General features: G+C 47.2%; 1 protein-coding gene across 7 annotated transcripts; it reads right to left on the reverse strand.

Moving 5' to 3' along the window:
* Positions 1–50: 50 nt before the first annotated feature.
* TAF1C (TATA-box binding protein associated factor, RNA polymerase I subunit C) lies at positions 51–17571 on the reverse strand. 7 transcript variants are annotated; one of them, XM_076066837.1, is made up of 16 exons: positions 17402–17571; positions 17043–17176; positions 16389–16589; positions 14672–14765; positions 13890–13990; positions 12610–12699; positions 12321–12370; positions 11641–11864; positions 10908–11042; positions 7688–7811; positions 6785–6856; positions 5928–6066; positions 4940–5068; positions 4285–4489; positions 2890–3027; positions 51–2041 (listed from the first exon to the last, which is right to left on the reverse strand). In XM_076066837.1, the coding sequence occupies exons 3-16, from the start codon at positions 16551–16553 to the stop codon at positions 363–365; spliced, it is 3345 nt and encodes a 1114-aa protein (XP_075922952.1). In that variant the 5' UTR covers positions 16554–16589; positions 17043–17176; positions 17402–17571; the 3' UTR covers positions 51–362. The 7 variants fall into 7 exon arrangements, with proteins under 7 accessions (XP_075922952.1, XP_032809271.2, XP_032809272.2 ...); XM_032953380.2 differs by lacking the exon at positions 17043–17176; XM_032953381.2 differs by lacking the exon at positions 17402–17571 and having other exon boundaries at positions 5928–6063; positions 17043–17395.
* Positions 17572–17903: the final 332 nt, after the last annotated feature.

Consider the following 17903-nt stretch of genomic DNA (forward strand, 5'->3'; position numbering starts at 1 on the left):
TCAACGGAAACTCTGTAAACACAGGATGTGGTTAAGAAATGCACGCTTAATTTTTAGTATAAACATAATTTTAATTCTTAAATAAAATATGTACATGCACCTACCATGACCCAGAATGCATCTGACATCAGGAAACATGCAGGTAATTAACTAACATCAGAAGGCTAGGATTCATAATTGATTTATTGAGTTAGACTGTTAGGTGTAAACTTTTCAACTCCGCGGTTTAACCAACGATCGTGTAGGCATAATGCACAGCATTAACGCGCGAGCGAATTTAACGTGTTTACAAAAGTGACATCACACCTTAAATGGTCTCGCGCGCCGACAGTGCACGACGTCGCATTGGTCTGGCCGTGCTTTCAGAAGCCCATGGTGAACCTCTTCTTCTTCTTGACCAGGGAGGCCACCGACTGCGAGGATGGCCTCTGTGGCAGTGGCGTCGAGGAGCTGCCCTGGCTGTTCGAGGTGACGATCCATGGCATGGGGGAGCCTCCTGACGGCTGGGACGAGAAGCTAAACGGCAGTAGCCTGCTGCTCGCCGGCCGCGAGACAGCGGCATGACCCTCCTGGGATTTGCCGTCCACGCCACTCGAGGGCTCTTCCTCCCGCTGCAGGCTGTCGCCCGGCGCTGGTCCGAGGTGCTGGGACGAGGAGGGCTCTTTCTGGAGGGAACTGAGCGAAGGCGGCAACGGTTTTTGGGACTGACTCTGCAGGTCAGAGGCTTGAGCCGGCCGCCTCGCACGGGAGAAGAAGGGTGTGGATGACTGGGACGTCTGCGACAGGCTCTCTCCAAAGAACGTGTTCGTCCACAGTTCTGCTTTGTCCTGTACTGCTGTCTCTGCGAGCGAGTGCTGAGCCGTCTTGGAAGGGTTCTTCTTCAAGATGGAGCTGGGAAGGTTTTGGCTCGATGCCCCCAACAAGGAGGGTCTTGAGTTGGAGGCAGCTACATGTGCGTCATCCTCAAAGAGAGAGTGCTGCGAAGAGTCGATACCCTTCACAGCTGAGACTCGGGTGTCATCTGTGAAATGACCTTGCAAGATGTCAGCATCCAATTCTACCTCATTGGTGTGCGATGACTCAGAGAAAAGGTCAACTGAAGTAAAGCTCTTCCCAGAGCAGCTCATGGTCTCAGAGAATTCGGTCGCCCACTCGGACGCGGAGGAGGAGTAGCTGCCCTGGAGGCGTCGGTGGCGTCGGCCGCGCAATTTTTTCACCCTCCGGCGCTGTCTAGCGTCCTGCGCCCTCCTCTTGGACGCTATGCCCAGCTTCTCCTCCCACCACTCATGCCACTCGCCGTGCCATGCTGCCGTCAGGCGGCTGCTCAGCTCGTCCTTCGCCTCCGCGTCCACCACGGGCTTGGGGAATAGTACCGGTTCCTCTTCCTGTGGCAGTGACAGCACAGGCAGCAGCAGCTGCAGCGAAGGCTGCGCCTGCACCTCCTCGCTCCTCTCCTCCTCGGTGCTGCCCCTGCCTGCCGTGACAGCGACCTCCGCGCCCGTCGCCACTCCGGCTCGCAGCTCGGCTCGCACCAGGTTGACGACGGAGCTGCTAAAGTCAGGCGGTTTCTCGGGCATCCGGCGATGCAGGTGACGGAAGAGCTTTACTTGTTTGCTTCTGGCTCGGTGCGGCGGCAATTTGCCTGCCGCCCGCCGCTGCAGCAACAGGAAGCCGGAAGCCCACCGCTGGCAGCGCTTCACTTCTGATCTGAGAAGATCCGCACTTCCATCAGAGGCAACTTCTCCTCCTCCTCCTCCTGTCTCGCTCTCTGCGACCGCTGAGCCACTCCCGTCGCCCCTTGAATCGAGCGCCTCCGTGCCGCCGCTCGGTGGCGGAAAGACCCTGCGAGGCGTGGCCAGCATCGCTGGGTCAGGTGGGGCGGCATGGTGCGTCGCGGAGGGTGGCTCGGTCGCGCAGTCGACAGCATTCGCGGTTCCAGGGGCGCCGGGCCGCAGCGTTTGGTAGAAAATGTCGCCGGCTACGGAGAGCTGCAGCACCGTGAGGCGGCCACAGCTGCCCTGGTGTGGAATGGCCGTCACCCCTGTGAAAGGACGCACCCACACGCGAGGTTTCGCTTATATGCAGCCGCCTTTTAAAGGTGCAATGTGCAGCACTTTGTCACTCTAGAAGGGCTTCTCAATGGCACGCGGGTCATATGGCGTATTTGAACATACATCGCCACACTGGTTAGTGTAGGCGAGCAAAGACATGGGAATATAGTATCGCACATCTATGGATTTTTCTGCACTACTTTCTGCTCCTCATAATTATGCCCCAAAATAGCCTATAGCACCTGTCAAGCATAGTGGTCATTCATTCAAGCTCAACCCTCTATGTATGTTGAACTTCTTTCGCACCGCACGTAGCCAACCGTGCTAATCTTGCTAGGTTTCCGAGGTCTGATGCGATCAGGTGCATTCCCAGTGATTTGGTAATAGTATTTAAGGTATAATAAAAAAAAAGATGAATACATTTTCAGCCCTTTGCTAATCCATTGGTAGATGAAGGCCTCCCTATGCTGTGTCAGTCATGGGAGTTGTGACTGCAATTCACATCTCAATTTGAGTGCGGCCGGTGAAATTGCAGGGAACCCAGGGACTGGTTCAGAAATCACTTGCCACTGATGTTAGTCAGAACTGGGAATCAAACTCATCGCAATGCACTAACCACTACGCTCAAGCAGCTCCCATATACATCGCACACACAAACACGTGTATCCACACACACACACGTGTGCACAACGCCATTCGCCACTAAGCGGCGATGACGTTATCACAGCGCTTGTTCTAGGCTCGGTGCACTGTGAGGCCATGTGCAGTCGAAGGCTTGCTGGCAAGAGGACATGGGACACACCCAGGTGTTACGGGTTGTACACATGCGCACACAGACCTGCGCCTGCGGATTCCAGTCTGCGCCGCAGCAGGTGCTTCTGTCTAGGCAGCAGTGGTCGGATGTGATCCAGCCACTCGCTTGCACACGCCAGCTTGCGAGGCAGCGAGGTGGTGCAGCACGGCTCTTGACCACCACCTGCAAAACACGCAACAATAAAAAAAACATATCTTAGGGATGGGTTTCAAACTTTCAAGGACAAGGACGCTTGTTTACTCAGGAAAGCCTCACCAAGTCTCATGAGGGTACTAGCAGGTTTTCGCAGTAGGGGGTGGTCGTTGCTGTGTTGATTCCAACTGAGCAATTTGTGGGCAAGTTTGGACTATGATGCCAGCACACAATAGCCCACTCTTGCGAACGACGCCACGAGTTCATAAACGTCCAATGTGGAGATGGTGCTTATCTCTATGGCTAACGCAGCCGCTGGAATTGATCCATGAACCTCTGCAACAATCGGCGAACTTTTGTCAGATCTGTTCCCTTAAGCAATCACTTTACACAGTTTTATGCAAACCAAAGTGGCGACACCTGCACGGATGTAACGTCGTGCAAGTGAAAAATCACTTCCGGTGACATCATATACATTCTTATAAATTGAACACAATTATTTTTTTCAGATCGTGCAACATTTTGAATGTACGCACAACTTTTGGATCTTAGATTCATACAAAAATCGGGAACCCATCCCTACAGTGCATAAGCAATGTATGAGCATATTGATATGTTGTATGCACACGCACAGCCCTATGTCTATCAACTGCTGGATGAGGGCCTGCCCATGCCGTGTGGGTCGTAAGGGTTATTTTGAGCATACTTCACGCTGATCAGCGCAGGTTGGTAGAGGTGGGCAGTATTGGTGTGCGAGCATTGTAAAGTATAACTATGCATTTTGCTGTATTTCCCTCTGCTACCCACCACGTTGCCTCGCAATAGCATACAGCACCTGTTTAATGTATGGTGGCGTTTGCTCACCCAAGCACTGAGTGAGTGGATAGCTCTCACTTGCAGACTCAGTTAGACAGACCCCACGTGTAGCCTCTGTAGGGTGTTGGAGCAAATTCTGTTTGCAAGGGCCTCATTTAAACCAGCAGAGCGAACCAGAGGGTGGCTTGGCTGGCACCACACTCAACCATCTTTACTTCCACAGATTTCAAGTGTACACACCGCATCAATCACTTTAATAATTGAAGGCCGAATAATCGGTTCAGATTGCACACGCCACCGACGTTTGCCGTGGCCTGGGATTGAACCCAGGGTCGCTCGGTGATTAGCGCGGTGCACAAACCGCGACGCCACCGCTCCCCACATTTACGTATACAGACACGTGAGACACTATACAGACACGTGAGACACTATAAACACAAGCGCAGGGTGGGCCGTGCGTGCTGGGTTTACCCGTGTACGACAGCATCAGCAGCTCGTGCTTCCTCTGCGTGCCCAGGAGCAGGTGTTGGCGCTGCCCCCCGGAGGCGGTGCTGCTGCTGATGCCGTGGCCGGGCCCATGCGTGGCGTGCGCGAACAGGGGAGGACAGGAGAGGCCGTGGTTCCAGCGCAGCATGGGCAGAATGGGCAGCCGCTCGTCCATGAGGTACGCCGAGTACTGCCGACGGCAGTGGCATGGATGCGCAGTAGGAAGGGAATATTATAAGCGACATTTTGGGCCATGGCCCTTATTCATATCAGAAATCCCGTTCTATGGAGAATGGCCTTTGCCATTTAACTCAACTTCATAGAAGGGTAAAACATATGTAAGTTGAACATTGTCCAAACTATAACGTTATGCAATTTGACAAGTGTATTTTCTGACGTCAGAATCACGCCTCGTCAAATTACTGCATGTTGGTATTATTTAACTGAATGTCACAGTAAAGGGATGGCTGGTTCAGTGCTGTATCGTGGTATGAAGGGCCCTGGTGCAAGGAAAAAATGGAAATCTCCCCCTCCTACCCCCCTTTTAAATTTCCCCACTCTTTGCAGCCTGGTGCCGGGCCCCTCCGATTGGCCAGGTGAAGAGCACCTGCACGGACTGACCGGGGCGCATGCCTCTAACCTGTGTCATCACCAAGAAGTGGAAAGGGTTAACCGGGTCCAGGTGCTGGCTGAGCACGACTCGTTCTCCCTGCTGGCATCTGGCTGCCTCGCCGATCCGGAAGAGCGATGTGTTTCCCGCTCGACCGATCTGCCGGTGCGGCACCGTGAACAAAAAAAACTAAAATAGGTTATTCCAAAACCGCTTTTTAAATCCACGCGCACAGCAGAGTAATAATGAACACAAGGGTTGAGAAATCACTATTGGGTGGCCAAGTGGCTGACTGGGATTGTACTGTGTCAGGGCCTTGAGCCAACACTGCTGAGATCCTTGGTGTGAACCCAGACAACCAACGATGATTAAATCAGCGTTTTGAGATACGGTGAGATAATACGTAAATCAAAATTGTACTTTTGTTTTGTTTGGAATTCCGAAGTCCAGTCACCAATGAGAAAAAATCCATCATATTTGATTACATTTTCATTTGACTTTGTTAAATCCAGCCTAAGTGATAGATAGAGACCTACTTAAGTGACTTTAGAAAGTTTTGTGATGTCATCTTCTGCGGATATTCTCCGGCACAAAGTGGTTGGTCTTTTTTTTATCATGGTTACTAAGCACAAGCCCAAAATACCAAATGGCTACAAACAGACAAGGCTATTGAATGAATAATATAAAATGATTTAATTGACGAATATTATTAAGAACTTGGGAAAAGGAGAGGATGGGAGGGAATTTCCAAGTTGAGTGGTACGAGGGAATAGGCAAACAGACAACAAGTGTCTTGACCTGCAGTGTGGTGGTTGAACATCGTATGGATGAGATGATACAGTAAGTCTGGTAGACCGAGTTGTCAACATGGAGGGAGGAGTCATTGAGAGGAGTTAATTACCAGCCACGAGAGTTCCAATTGGTGAACATTTTTACATCTGCATGGACATGATGCTGACAACACAAATGTAATATAATTGGGAGGGGGAAAAAAACATTAATGAAACCCCATGCTGACCCTGGCGTCGGTGGCATCCACGCCCGTGCGGTCGGCGTATGTGATGACGCGTGGGTGAGCGGTGAAGTGGCACCAGCGCCACCGAGATTCTGCATCAAAATGCAGGTTCCTGGTCTCCCTCCGCACGCACTGCAGGCTGCTGCCGAGCGAGACGCCCGACAGGGGACACAGTTGCCAATCGCACAATGCGCTCCGGATAAGCTGCATACCCCGGCATTCGAGGTGTCAAATTGCATTAATTGAGAAAGTCTGTGTTGTCAAGAACCTCCAGCCAAACGAATGGTCACGTGTGCAAGTGTTTAAGGCGCCAATTGTTCTTGTTTCGGCTCGCTCGCCGGTAAGTTGATAAACAATCCTAACAAGATCGTCACTTAATTTGAAACTACATCAAACATCATCAGGGCAATATCCAGTAAGTTAGAAAAACAATACAGGCAGTCAGAATCTGACTTGTGAGCTCAAACAATGTTAAATGCTCGTACACGTAACAGTTAAATAATTTGGCCGTGTCGGGTGGTATAGAGTCTTAATGAAACAGATTTGGTCAGAGCATTATGGTCTAACGCGAACATATATTACAAATAATTTTGGCTGTTAAAATAAACGTTAACTCACAAAGTGTCAAAACAGAAGGGTACATTACTCAATGATCCAAAACCTCATCTCGAGCACATCGTAAAGAAATGCCTTGAGGACGCTCAAATTATGGCAGTAAACTGATAAGTGGATCATCAATAATTATTGATAATTTTAATCATAATTAAACGTTAATTTAGATGGTACTCGACGAAAAGAGAAAAACTTTATCGTTCCGGCTTTTGAAGCAATCACCAAAGGAAATTCGCTATCCCTCTTGCCTTTTTTGCGCGACCCAGAGGTAGACGCTGCCACTTTCGCTGGCAACCAGCAGCTCGCCGGGGATGTGGGGACTGCAAACCAAGCAGCCACAACGCGATCGTTATTCATGACGCATGGAGGTGTAACACAGATGTAATCATAAGGCATGTCGGTCAAAATAGATCCATGTGCTCATTATACAGGCATCAAATCGTGTGCGTAAGAATCAATTAGTTAAGATTTTGTGCAAATTATACACGGATATACATTTGGGATAATTTAACAAATTGCACAAAACGCGACAGAAAATACCAATGAGAAAGCCAGGACAAACCAGACCTGGGGTTAATGACAATTGTAATCTTCTTCTTTCGTATAATGGGAGATGCTTATAATGGGACGTCTAGTTTGGCAATCCATTCGGTGGTTTAATGAGATGCCAAGTGGAGAAATGTAGTGCCTCCTACAATAGATCTCAGTTGGCAGGTCGATCAAATACGTTCCATGGTCTGGGACTCATGGTCACAGTCAAGACGGGGTCATCCAACTGTCTGGACCAATTGTAATTGTGTAATGAAATGCAATTGCAAATTATTTGTCTAACAATGTCACCGTAGTGTCCGTTAATTTCACTGTCATATCAGTTAATGCTTCTGGAATTGTAATTATAATTGACCTCTGGTTTTGTACAAACGAGACAGTACAAAAATAGCCAGAACAAACTGAACAGTTCAAATTGACACAGGCAAAACGTACGAAACAGGCAAAGTACAAACAAAACAAGAGCAAACGACATGGACAACATCGGGAGATGGAAAATCCAAACGAGGTAGTAGTAGTACAATTGAAACAAACAAATCTATTCTTGAGTCATGACTTGGGGGAGTGAATCGTGATACCCTAACCAAGAGCCCTTGCCTGACCTGACGGTCAAACATGTTGCGGGTTCCTCCAGCTGCACCACCTCGACGCACTGCGGCCGCAGGGGACGCTTGCCACCGGTCTTCCACAGCCCGCAGAAGTAATCCGACCGAACACCAACAAAAACTGCACGCGGGAAATCATCCCCACCACCCCACCTCCAAAGTCAATGAGAGGTTGATCCCTCTCAGTTACAGTTCCCCGCTGTCAGGAATTCTGTTCGCTCTGGCTGTCCATTACTCGGGAGGAAAAAAAAAACCGGGAAACATCACGGGATGAAGACTCTTGAGGAGTGTATCCTTACTCTTTGGTTCTATTCGATAAAGTCACGTAGTAGGTAAAAAAATAAAACAACAAAAGCGGCCTTCATCAGGTGAAGGGAGCAGACTGTCTCGAGGACAGCGCTGGAGTGAAAAACAGCCCACGCTCAGACCGCGGACCTTTAAGCTGTGTGCGAGGAAACAAGGTGCCTTGACAAAGGAATTAGCATAAAAAATAGCATTTTATTGGCAGACTTAGCATGATGAACGGTGTAGAGGTGGTGTACATGCGGGTGAACATGCCGGTTGGCGAGGGGGGGGAGGGGGAGTTTATCTATTGATGGTGTGAAAAGGGAATTTTTAAGAGCTGCGAAAGTTTGGGGTACCACTACTTGAAAAATATACTGTACCATTGAAAATTAGTTTAATGTTTGGTTCGATTTAGAACATCTTTCCAATGGTTGCTCAATTTGAAACCATCTTCTCGGTTGAAATTGTGTCTGTGTTTGTAGATCTGAATTGCCTCGTGAACAAATCTCTGATAAAAACCCATGGGTTTGCAAAGAACCTTGGTATCGGAGAAAATTATATCGTGATCACCCACAGCGTTGTAACAGTGATCACCTACGGCAGAAGAATTCGTTCTGCCGTGTTTCAAATCTGATTTGTGCTCGCAAATTCGGTCAGAGACATGTCGCTTTGTCTCCCCGATACAGCAATCACTGCAGGTACAACTCAATTTGTAAACCCCGTGGTACTGTAAGTTAGGAATGACATCCTTCACGGATGGGATCAGATCACGAATTTTGTGTACTGTATTGAACCGGACGTGGATCTTGTGTTTGTTTAGAATTTTGGAAATCTTTTTAGTAACGCCTGCTATATATGGTAGTGTGATGGTTTTGACCGGAGTATCAAGTGGTTTTTTCTGTATGGAGGGAGAAACAGCTTGGCGGATGGTACGGTCAGAGTATCCGTTCCTTTTGAGGGCCAGGTGTACATGATTTAATTCACTGGTCAGGTGGTGTTGGTCCGAAATGCAAAGAGCCCTATGGTATAAAGTTTTGATGAGAGAATTCTTCTGGGCTGGGTGGTGGTGGGAATCAGGTTTCAAGTAGGAATCTGTGTGGGTGGGTTTCCTAAAGACAGAATGCCCCAATGAGCCATCAGGTCTCCTCTCAAACAGAACATCTAAGAATGGTAGCTTGCCATCTTTCTCCACTTCCATGGTGAATTTGATGGCGGGATGTCTGGAATTGATGTGGTGTAGGAAAAGGTTCAGAGCTGGGAGGCCATGTGGCCAAATGACGAAAGTGTCATCCACATATCTCTTCCACAGGGAAGGTCTGAGGGTGGAAGTCTGGATGGCGTCTGATTCAAATTTCTCCATGAAAATATTGGCTATCACTGGTGACAAGGGGGATCCCCATGGGGGTACCCTCATTTTGTTTGTAGAAGGAGCCATTCCAAGTAAAGTAGGTATTGTTGAGGCAGTGCCTAACCAGTGCAGGTGTATCGGGGTCTAGTCCATGTTGGACCAAATTTTCAATTATTTCAATGGTATCAGGTACTGGGACCTTGGTGAACAAAGAGACCACATCGAAGCTGACAAGGATATCGTCAGGGGACAGTACAACGTCTTTGACCATAGAGACCAATTGGGCTGAGTTAGGTACTGCTGAAGCGGTCTTGCCAGTGAAAGGCAGCAAGGTATCTGACAGAAAACGGGCGAGTCTATAGGTAGGGCAGTTGATCGTGGATACGATGGGTCGTAGTGGGGTGCCTTCTTTATGACTCTTGGGAAGACCATAGAATCTAGGGGGTCTTGCAGCAGAAGGTTTTAGGGAGGGACGTTTATTTGGGTCAATTAGGGAGGTCGAACTTGTGATGATCTTGTTGGTTTTTATCGCTAGGCTATTGGGTCATTTTAAATTTTTGAGTAACTTCCATCGTTGAGCAGATTCTGGATTTTGTTGTTGTATCAATCTTTATCCATAATTACAGTAGTGTTTCCTTTATCGGCTGAGAGGATGACTATATCACTTCTGTTTTTTAAAATTCTTATCCAATGGAATCCTTCTAACATCCAGAGAAGACCGACAGATTTCACAGGGCAGCAGCTACCTAAAAAATAAAGGATGATGCTGTGATAACCAAGACAGGTGGCAAGCCTACAGTCCCACTGCCAAGACTCTTCCTCTATTTAAGTCTGAAGGCCTTCCTCATCTCTCTCACGCTCTCTCTAAGGAGCGTTTTCACTCTCACCTTGACACTGGAGTCGTAAGGTGTCGATTCATTTTTATAAACTCTTAAGTTCACGCAACATTATGCAGAAATTGCGTTTAAGAACTCGTGTTTTTGATTCACAATCGCTGCTGGCAATGGGCTCATGTGATTCATCCAGCCACCCCTGCCAACTAACAACGCCAGTTACAACATATTCTTCAATTTAATCGTAACCTTTAATTGTGACAATTAATCAAATCAATGAAGGCGAGTAGTTACGATCTTAATGATCACGCCGTCTCCTTTGCCTCCCTGTCTTGTGGCTGCCTACACCTCACATCTTCCCTCTTTCCCTTCGCCTGCGACTACCTATCGCCCACTTTTTCTGGACAGCATCTCGAGCTGCGGTCACATTTCAGATAGGGTAACATATAGGCATCGCGAACCCAACTTGCATTTGAATTGCATTAGGATTGTGTTGCACGAGCAGTGCGTGTACACTAGAAAGTTTGAAGACTGCTGTATTTCCGATGACTATTTGTATGCCTCTACTTTTTGCTGACCTGCCCATGACGAGACATGTATTGTCAACGCGCTGTCACCCAGTTGTAAATATAGTATTATTTTCATTAAGCTCAGTTCCACGTTTACCACGGTCGCAATTATCATCGATGCCGTCGCGCGACTTAAAAGCCGCTGCACATGAATCGTGACGAAAGTAAAATGGAAGTCTCACCTTCTTGTCGAACAGAACTGGTACTGATCTGACGAATGCCTCCTGCGAGATGGAACTTCACGGACGGTTTTAGCGTCTTGATGCAAGACGATCGACATGCTTTCCCCTCGCACTTCTGCGCAATCGTCTGAAATGCTGGAGAACCAGGATATTAAGGGATTTTTAACAGATCGTACTGTTATTGAGCAGCATATTTAGAAAAGTGAACATTCAAACGTGGCTTTTAAGATATTGATCATTGATTGTTAAATGTCTGTGAGCGCTGGGGAAACAGAAGAGCTGCCCTAAAAAAAAAACTAGGTTCGGTCCCGGCTTGACATTTGACAGTTCTTTTTTAATCTTGATTTGAAGCTTTCGTGACTGCAGGAATCCTACTCTTTGGATCTTTCGGTAAAGTCACGTAGATAGAAAAATAATACAAAATCGCGCCGTTTCGATCGCAACACAAGCAATTGTCTTCATGTGAAAAAATACAACAGAACTGCTGAGGCAGGAAAATATAGCAGGAGAGCTACTGCAGCAAGAGGTTATATAAGTTTTCAGTCAGTCGATGAGTCTCAGTCCAGTCCGCAAATATGTGCACACATAACCCCCACAATTTTAAATGCGTTTTTTCCACTTCATTTGGCTTATTTCAGCTCTGAGATTGCAAAAAAAAAAAAACCTGTTGTTTGATCACCAAGCGACGAACAATAGAGGCCGAATGAACAAAGAACGCTTGCACTCAGGATACAGAGGGTGTCCATGCAGCTGCCCGATGGGTAAACGAGGAGCCCATGCTTGCGAGCCCCCAATGGCGGGTGGTAGTGGAGGCAACCGCCCGTGCACGCTGCATCGAAACGCTCCCATGCCCGGCGCTCCCGAAGCTCCTCACGGAGGCAGTCAGCCAAGACGTGGTGTGGCACCTCCCAGAGAGCGTCGCCCAGGAGGTGAGCGATCTTCTCACGCTTATTCTCCCTGCACTCCGCCAGACGCGGCAGAAGCTGTCACCAGTGTTGGCCAAAATGATTGATTTCTTATTGCATGGCCAATGAAAATACATTTACCACCGTTTTATGGGAAAAAAATATTTGTCGTGCCTTCCCCTGTAACTTGAGAACTAAAAGTTGCACAAGGACGAGTAATATATGAAGAAACATATTCCAAAAAAATACCCATTCCAAATTGCACTTTTTCTTCAGGAAAGTATTTTAGCCAATGGTCGGTTGGTTGTGAGCGTTTACTCATCATGGACGTCTGTATTTGAATATTTTTATAATCGTCTTATTACTACTGGATTTAATCATACCGCTTTCAACTCAAAAAACGAAAATCAATTGTTGGATGATTGTGAGAACTGATTTTAATCGATGAAGCGATCGATGTATCGTGACAAAAGTCAGCTGCAGCCGGTAAAATAAACCTGTGACCTACTTCCTGTAACTCAACATGCGTCCAGCAGTCACCTGCTCCCCAGCCTTTGGCTGTAACAAAAAAGATACACGTTAACCATCAATGAACCATATTTTAAATGAGTAAATATTAACCTTAATCATATACAGCCCTTTAATCAATTTATTTATGGATAAGGGCCGAATCCAAATCATGCGCGTCGTGGAGGTTATTTAACCATACCTCACCAAATTGGTCAGTACAGGTAAACTGTTATCAGAGCTATTATCATATATATTGAAATGTGCCACAAAGATCCAGCTAGGCTCACCTTGGCATTGCTGAAGTTGAAACAGGGCTCCAGGAGCTTTCCCATGGACAGGAACGCATCACGGGGATGATCCATGAAAAAGTTGCTCATCTGCAGAGACGACATAGTTAGCGGTGACTCGCGAAATGCTGACGAACAATTCAAATCAAGAGCTTGCTTTGGCAGTGGGGTGCTAGCACTAAGCATGTAACGATACAGCGAATCATCAATTTTTTTACATTCGTAATCATTCGCCATGCTCAATCCTATAGTCGAGTTGATTTAATCATTCCATCTCCTTGGCAAAAGTCCTCTCACAAGCCTTACATATGCATCAAGTTTTGTGTATAAATATACTAGCTTTACTACCCGGCTTCGCCCGAGACTTGGATTCACCACGCCCGACCGCCTTTGTCTCCCCAATGGCGATGTTCACACACCACACCAGTTATGTGTTTGAGGCTGAGTCGACCTAGGGGAGGCCCAGGAGCAGTTAAAATAATCGTCACCGGCGGTGGCCGTGAGCAGGAATCGAACTCGGGTCGCCGGGTTCATAGCACAGCGCGCGAATCGCTACGCAGTCGCTGCCTCCCCCCTCCACACACACAGGATAAAGACAAAGAACCCCGTGTAGCCTGTGAGACTGTAGGGGGCAAGTGCTGTTAGCGAGCACCTATGAAGGGGGTGGGTGACAGCACCACGCCCGGCCGCCTTTGTTCCCCCAGTGGCGATGTTCACACACCACAGCAGTTACTCGTTTGAAGCTGAGTCGAGCTAGGGGAGGCCCAGGACCAGTTAAAATAATCGTCACCGGTGGTGGTGGTGGCCGTGAGCGGGAATCGAACTCAGGTCGCCGGGTTCGTAGCGCGGTGTGCTCACCACTACACTACAATGCGTAATGCTTCCACATGCGCGGGTCACGTGACAGATTTGACGTCACAGCTCATTTGCTGTGCAAAAAATCTATGCATTATTGAGCTCCCCCCCCCCAAAAAAGTGTATTTTTATAATATTTGCATGGTGTACAATCTGGAAAGTACCCACATGGCAAATTTCTAGTTTATTGCATGTCGGGAAGTATGCTAAACATTTTGAACAGACATATATTCACAACTTTGCCTTTTATATATATGGAGATTATGTATAAATAAGGCAAAATAGAGGCTAATGGTACAAATGAGACGAAATAAAACTTTAGAGACACAAAATAAACGAGATGGTACAAATAAAAATATATTCTTGAACATATTCGTAATGAGAGACTGAAGATCAGGGACAGTGTTCCTAAAAAAAACATTTACCTGCTCGATGAACTTGTACGATTTAGCATGGTAGGCCTCTCTCTTTCTTGGCCCCATCATTTCCTCATTCCGCTCGTCCATGAATTCTGGGATTGTGCACACTTCCCAGTGCCAGACGACACACGCAGTGTGGTGAGAGGCCAGATCGGATATCCCACACATCAGAGCTCCTTCTCACGGCCTTCATTAAAATGTAAATAAAACAATGGAGATATAAGAATAACTATTTTTTTGACTTTTTTAATGTAACACATTTTTTTTTACTCCACCTTCCAAATTATTTGCACCAAGTATCATAAACAGTGTAACAAACTCTAGTGTGACCACAACAACGGGCTAAGCAATCAATAATCATAAACCATAATTTTTGCATGACGAACACTGAAGAAAAGCGTGAATGGATTCTGCAATGCTTTCCAATGTGTGTGTCCTCATACATATATATAAAATTAACGTGTACTACTTGCTATTACACATGAACCTTTAATGAATAAAACGAAACAAAATATCAATAGCACATAACGAAGCATGGAGAGATGTATGCTTGGAGTTACAATGAGAGGTATATAGAGGGTCACATGTATTAGAGAACATACACGGGATAAAGCCATCATCATAACCGTTAAGATAAGTAGACTTGACAGAACATGTCGCTGGAAGGGATGAAGGCTGGTGGGCGAGAACAATGGTGCAGTGGCATGGTGAATTGTTCCTGTGCGTCCTAATGGGTTGAGCTCCGTTGAAAATTAGGTTGCTTCTCCCCCACCGCCATATTGTGTTACCTTCACTCGGAGGCAGGAACGGCAACGCCACTGGCTCTACGGGTTCCCACTCGACTCCGTGGCGTCTCTGAGAGACCCATCTCGGCTGCTGGCCCTGCTCACAATGGAGGCAAAAAAATTGTCAATGCCACAGTTTAAATTTACCTAGACAGCAAAAACATTAATCGCTATGAATGAAACCATACACACACCGATATAGACAAAGCACAAAACAAACACAAAGAGGTGAAATTAAGCGGAGTGACATTGACCAGGTTGAAAGGGTAAGGCGTTAAAGAGCCACCTCTAATATTATGTAGAGATTCAACCGATGAGAATAGGTTTTCCCCTTTTTTTGGCAACAAAACAGATGTTTAAGATGTTAAAACACCAATCTGAACCTTTTACAAGGAATCATGTCTGCATTAACCACAATACTTGTGGTCAGAATGCAAACAAAAAACACTCTGATAATATATGCATTTCGATTTAAAGCTTTAGTGACTGCAAGGATTCATCTTCTTGGTTCTTTTGGTAAAGTCACGTAGAATGAGAATAAAACAATTAAACAAAATAAGACAATAAAATTCTCACGACGTGTCGGCCACAACACAAGTAGCCTTCTTCAGGTGAAGGAACAGAACTGTCGGGACGACAGCGCTTCATTGAACGCAGCACGGTTGGCTCCGTACGGTGCGGAAGAAGTTCAATGAAGCGCTGTCATCCCGACAGTTCTGTTCCTTCACCTGAAGAAGGCTACTTGTGTTGTGGCCGAAACTTCGTGAGAATTTTATTGTCTTATTTTGTTTTATTCTACTTCTACGTGACTTTACCGAAAGAACCAAGAATAATATATGCATTGTCTTTGAAACTGATTGGTCCACACCAGAGAGCAGCTTTCTTTTGAGCCTAGTCTCAAAACAGTGTTAGGCCAGAGGACCCCGGAAGGCGTACAACCTTAAACCTAGTTTAAAGATTCAACCTAGTCAGAACTGACGTCGATTAAATAATGTGGACTACAGACTTACCTCATTTAACTATTCAGACCTCTTCCAAAGAAACTGGAGAAATACTGCTTTTTAAGGATATGCAATGGGCTATGCCGAATTAAACGGATGTGCAGTGAGACTTGTCTTTTTAATTGACTGTGGCATACGAATGACCTGACGAATACGGTTGGCTACGTACGGTGCGGAAGAAGTTCAACATAGACACATACTACAAGATGACCGTGTTAAATTAAGGAAGGTAATGAGAAGCCACCAACTATTTGTCGATATGGCTCAAGTAACTCAGGAAGGAGTTGTGACATTATGACAATAAAAGCGGGGTGGGGGATCATATGTAGGGAGCTTGAGCTATCGATCTGTCCTTGAGCACAGAACCTAAGTCGGGGGCTGTACTGTCACAACAATCACACAATGTAGCCAAATTAAGTGCAGAAACACATTTCATACGGTGGTTTTTTTTTTACGTGCAGTCACTGGCGTCCCAGCTGATACCACCAATAACTCACTGCAATGGAAAACTTTGTTTAACCACAGGCATCTGGCTGGATTCGAACCTAAGATCTCAGCCGTATCAGGACTGACCTCTTGTAGAGACGTATGTCCAGCATGTTTAACTTCTGCGTACGTTAGCCAACCGTGCTAATCGCAGGTGCGGGGGAATGCAACTAAGTAAAATGCAACAACAAAAATTCGTGCAATGATAAAATCGCCTCGTCTAAGGGACGTGCCGTGGAGCGCACTTCATCCACCGGGGTCTCCTGCCTCTGCACGGGCCCAAGCAGGGCCCACGTGCCGGGCGTGAGGCGATGGTCCGCCGCGGGCCCCGTGCTGTAGTGGGTGGGGAAGAGGCTCGATGGGAATGCGGTCAAATCGTAGCCCCGAGGCCTCTCCATGCCCAATGATCATGGATCCCGACTGCACGTGGAAACCTGGATCAGAGGGAGGCGGGGGGGGATCCAAAGGTGTTTAACAAAAATACTGCTGACCCCATAGAAGGTGCAGAAAAAAAAACCCCAATTGCGATACAGTACTTCTATGCTGCCACATCTATGCTACCCGCTCTCACCGACCCGCACTGACCAACGTAAAGTATGGTCAAACAATCCCCATGATCAACAAGGCGCGGAGAGAGAGAAACCTTCGTCCGGCAGTGGATTCAAGGTGGGCTGTGAAGTATTATTTAGTTTCACTGCAGTGCGTAGGAGTAGGTCATTGTGTGCCGGCGTCATATCCAAAGTATAAAATGTAACAGCAAATTACTGACAGGGGATTATGCAGTACCCTCCTACTGTGAGAACTTGACAGAACCCTCCTGAAAAAAAGAGTTACGAGATGCGGCGAGGCATGTCTGGGTAAGCAATCGTTAATAGTGCAGTACTCACAACAAAGATTCCCCGTGTAGTCTCAACAGAGACTGTTGGGGCAAGCGATGTTAGCGAGCGCCTTCGTCTCCCTCGTGGCGATGTTTACACACCGCACCAGGTACTCATTTGAGGCCGAGTCGACCTAGGAGAAGCTTAGAAGCGGAGTATTCACGACACCCACGTTGCCTTCAACAACACCGAAACACCGTTACGCGTGCTACGGCGAGCCCTTTGCAATCAATCCTCACCGAAATATATATTTAAAAAACGCGTTTGGTTCTCACACATTACGTCATGCGTTTTACAACAGAATCAAACTTTTATTCTGCTGCGTTTGCAGGGGTGTAAAAATAAACAAAAAACTCAAACTATTTTACCTTTCAAATCGCTCGCCGACGACACAAATTAGAACTCCAAAAACAAGCTTTGTGTGTTTTTTTGTATTAATCGTAACAATCATCATTCTCATCCCTTTCAAACTCAGCGGCCACCTTCGGTCGTGATCTCGAACGCGGGGTGCCGACCACGAGTGTCCCTCTCATGACGTCACTTAAATACTTTCGAAAAGTCACCGGGAGGGGGGTGGGGAGGAGGGGGGTGGGGAGCTTTTACCCTTAGGTAAGGTGGCCGACGGGAGTAGCTTCCCACTGATTGGCAGCTAATAAGTGCGGGCCATCTTAGGCAGGGATCTCGAACACGGGGTGCCGACCACGAGTGTCTATTTCATGACGTCAATCAAATGCTTTCGAAAATCTACGGGGGAGGCGGTTGGGGGGGAGTCTTTCCCCACATCCCCCTCCCTCCGCCTAGGTAAGATGGCCAACGGAGTAAGCTTCTCACTGATTGGCAGCTACTGATGGCGGCCATGTTAGGTGGGGA

The sequence above is a fragment of the Petromyzon marinus genome, chromosome 13, assembly GCF_048934315.1.
Source record: "Petromyzon marinus isolate PM22_M1 ecotype Great Lakes invasive population chromosome 13, UKy_Petmar_22M1.pri1.0, whole genome shotgun sequence".
Lineage (NCBI taxonomy): Eukaryota > Metazoa > Chordata > Hyperoartia > Petromyzontiformes > Petromyzontidae > Petromyzon > Petromyzon marinus.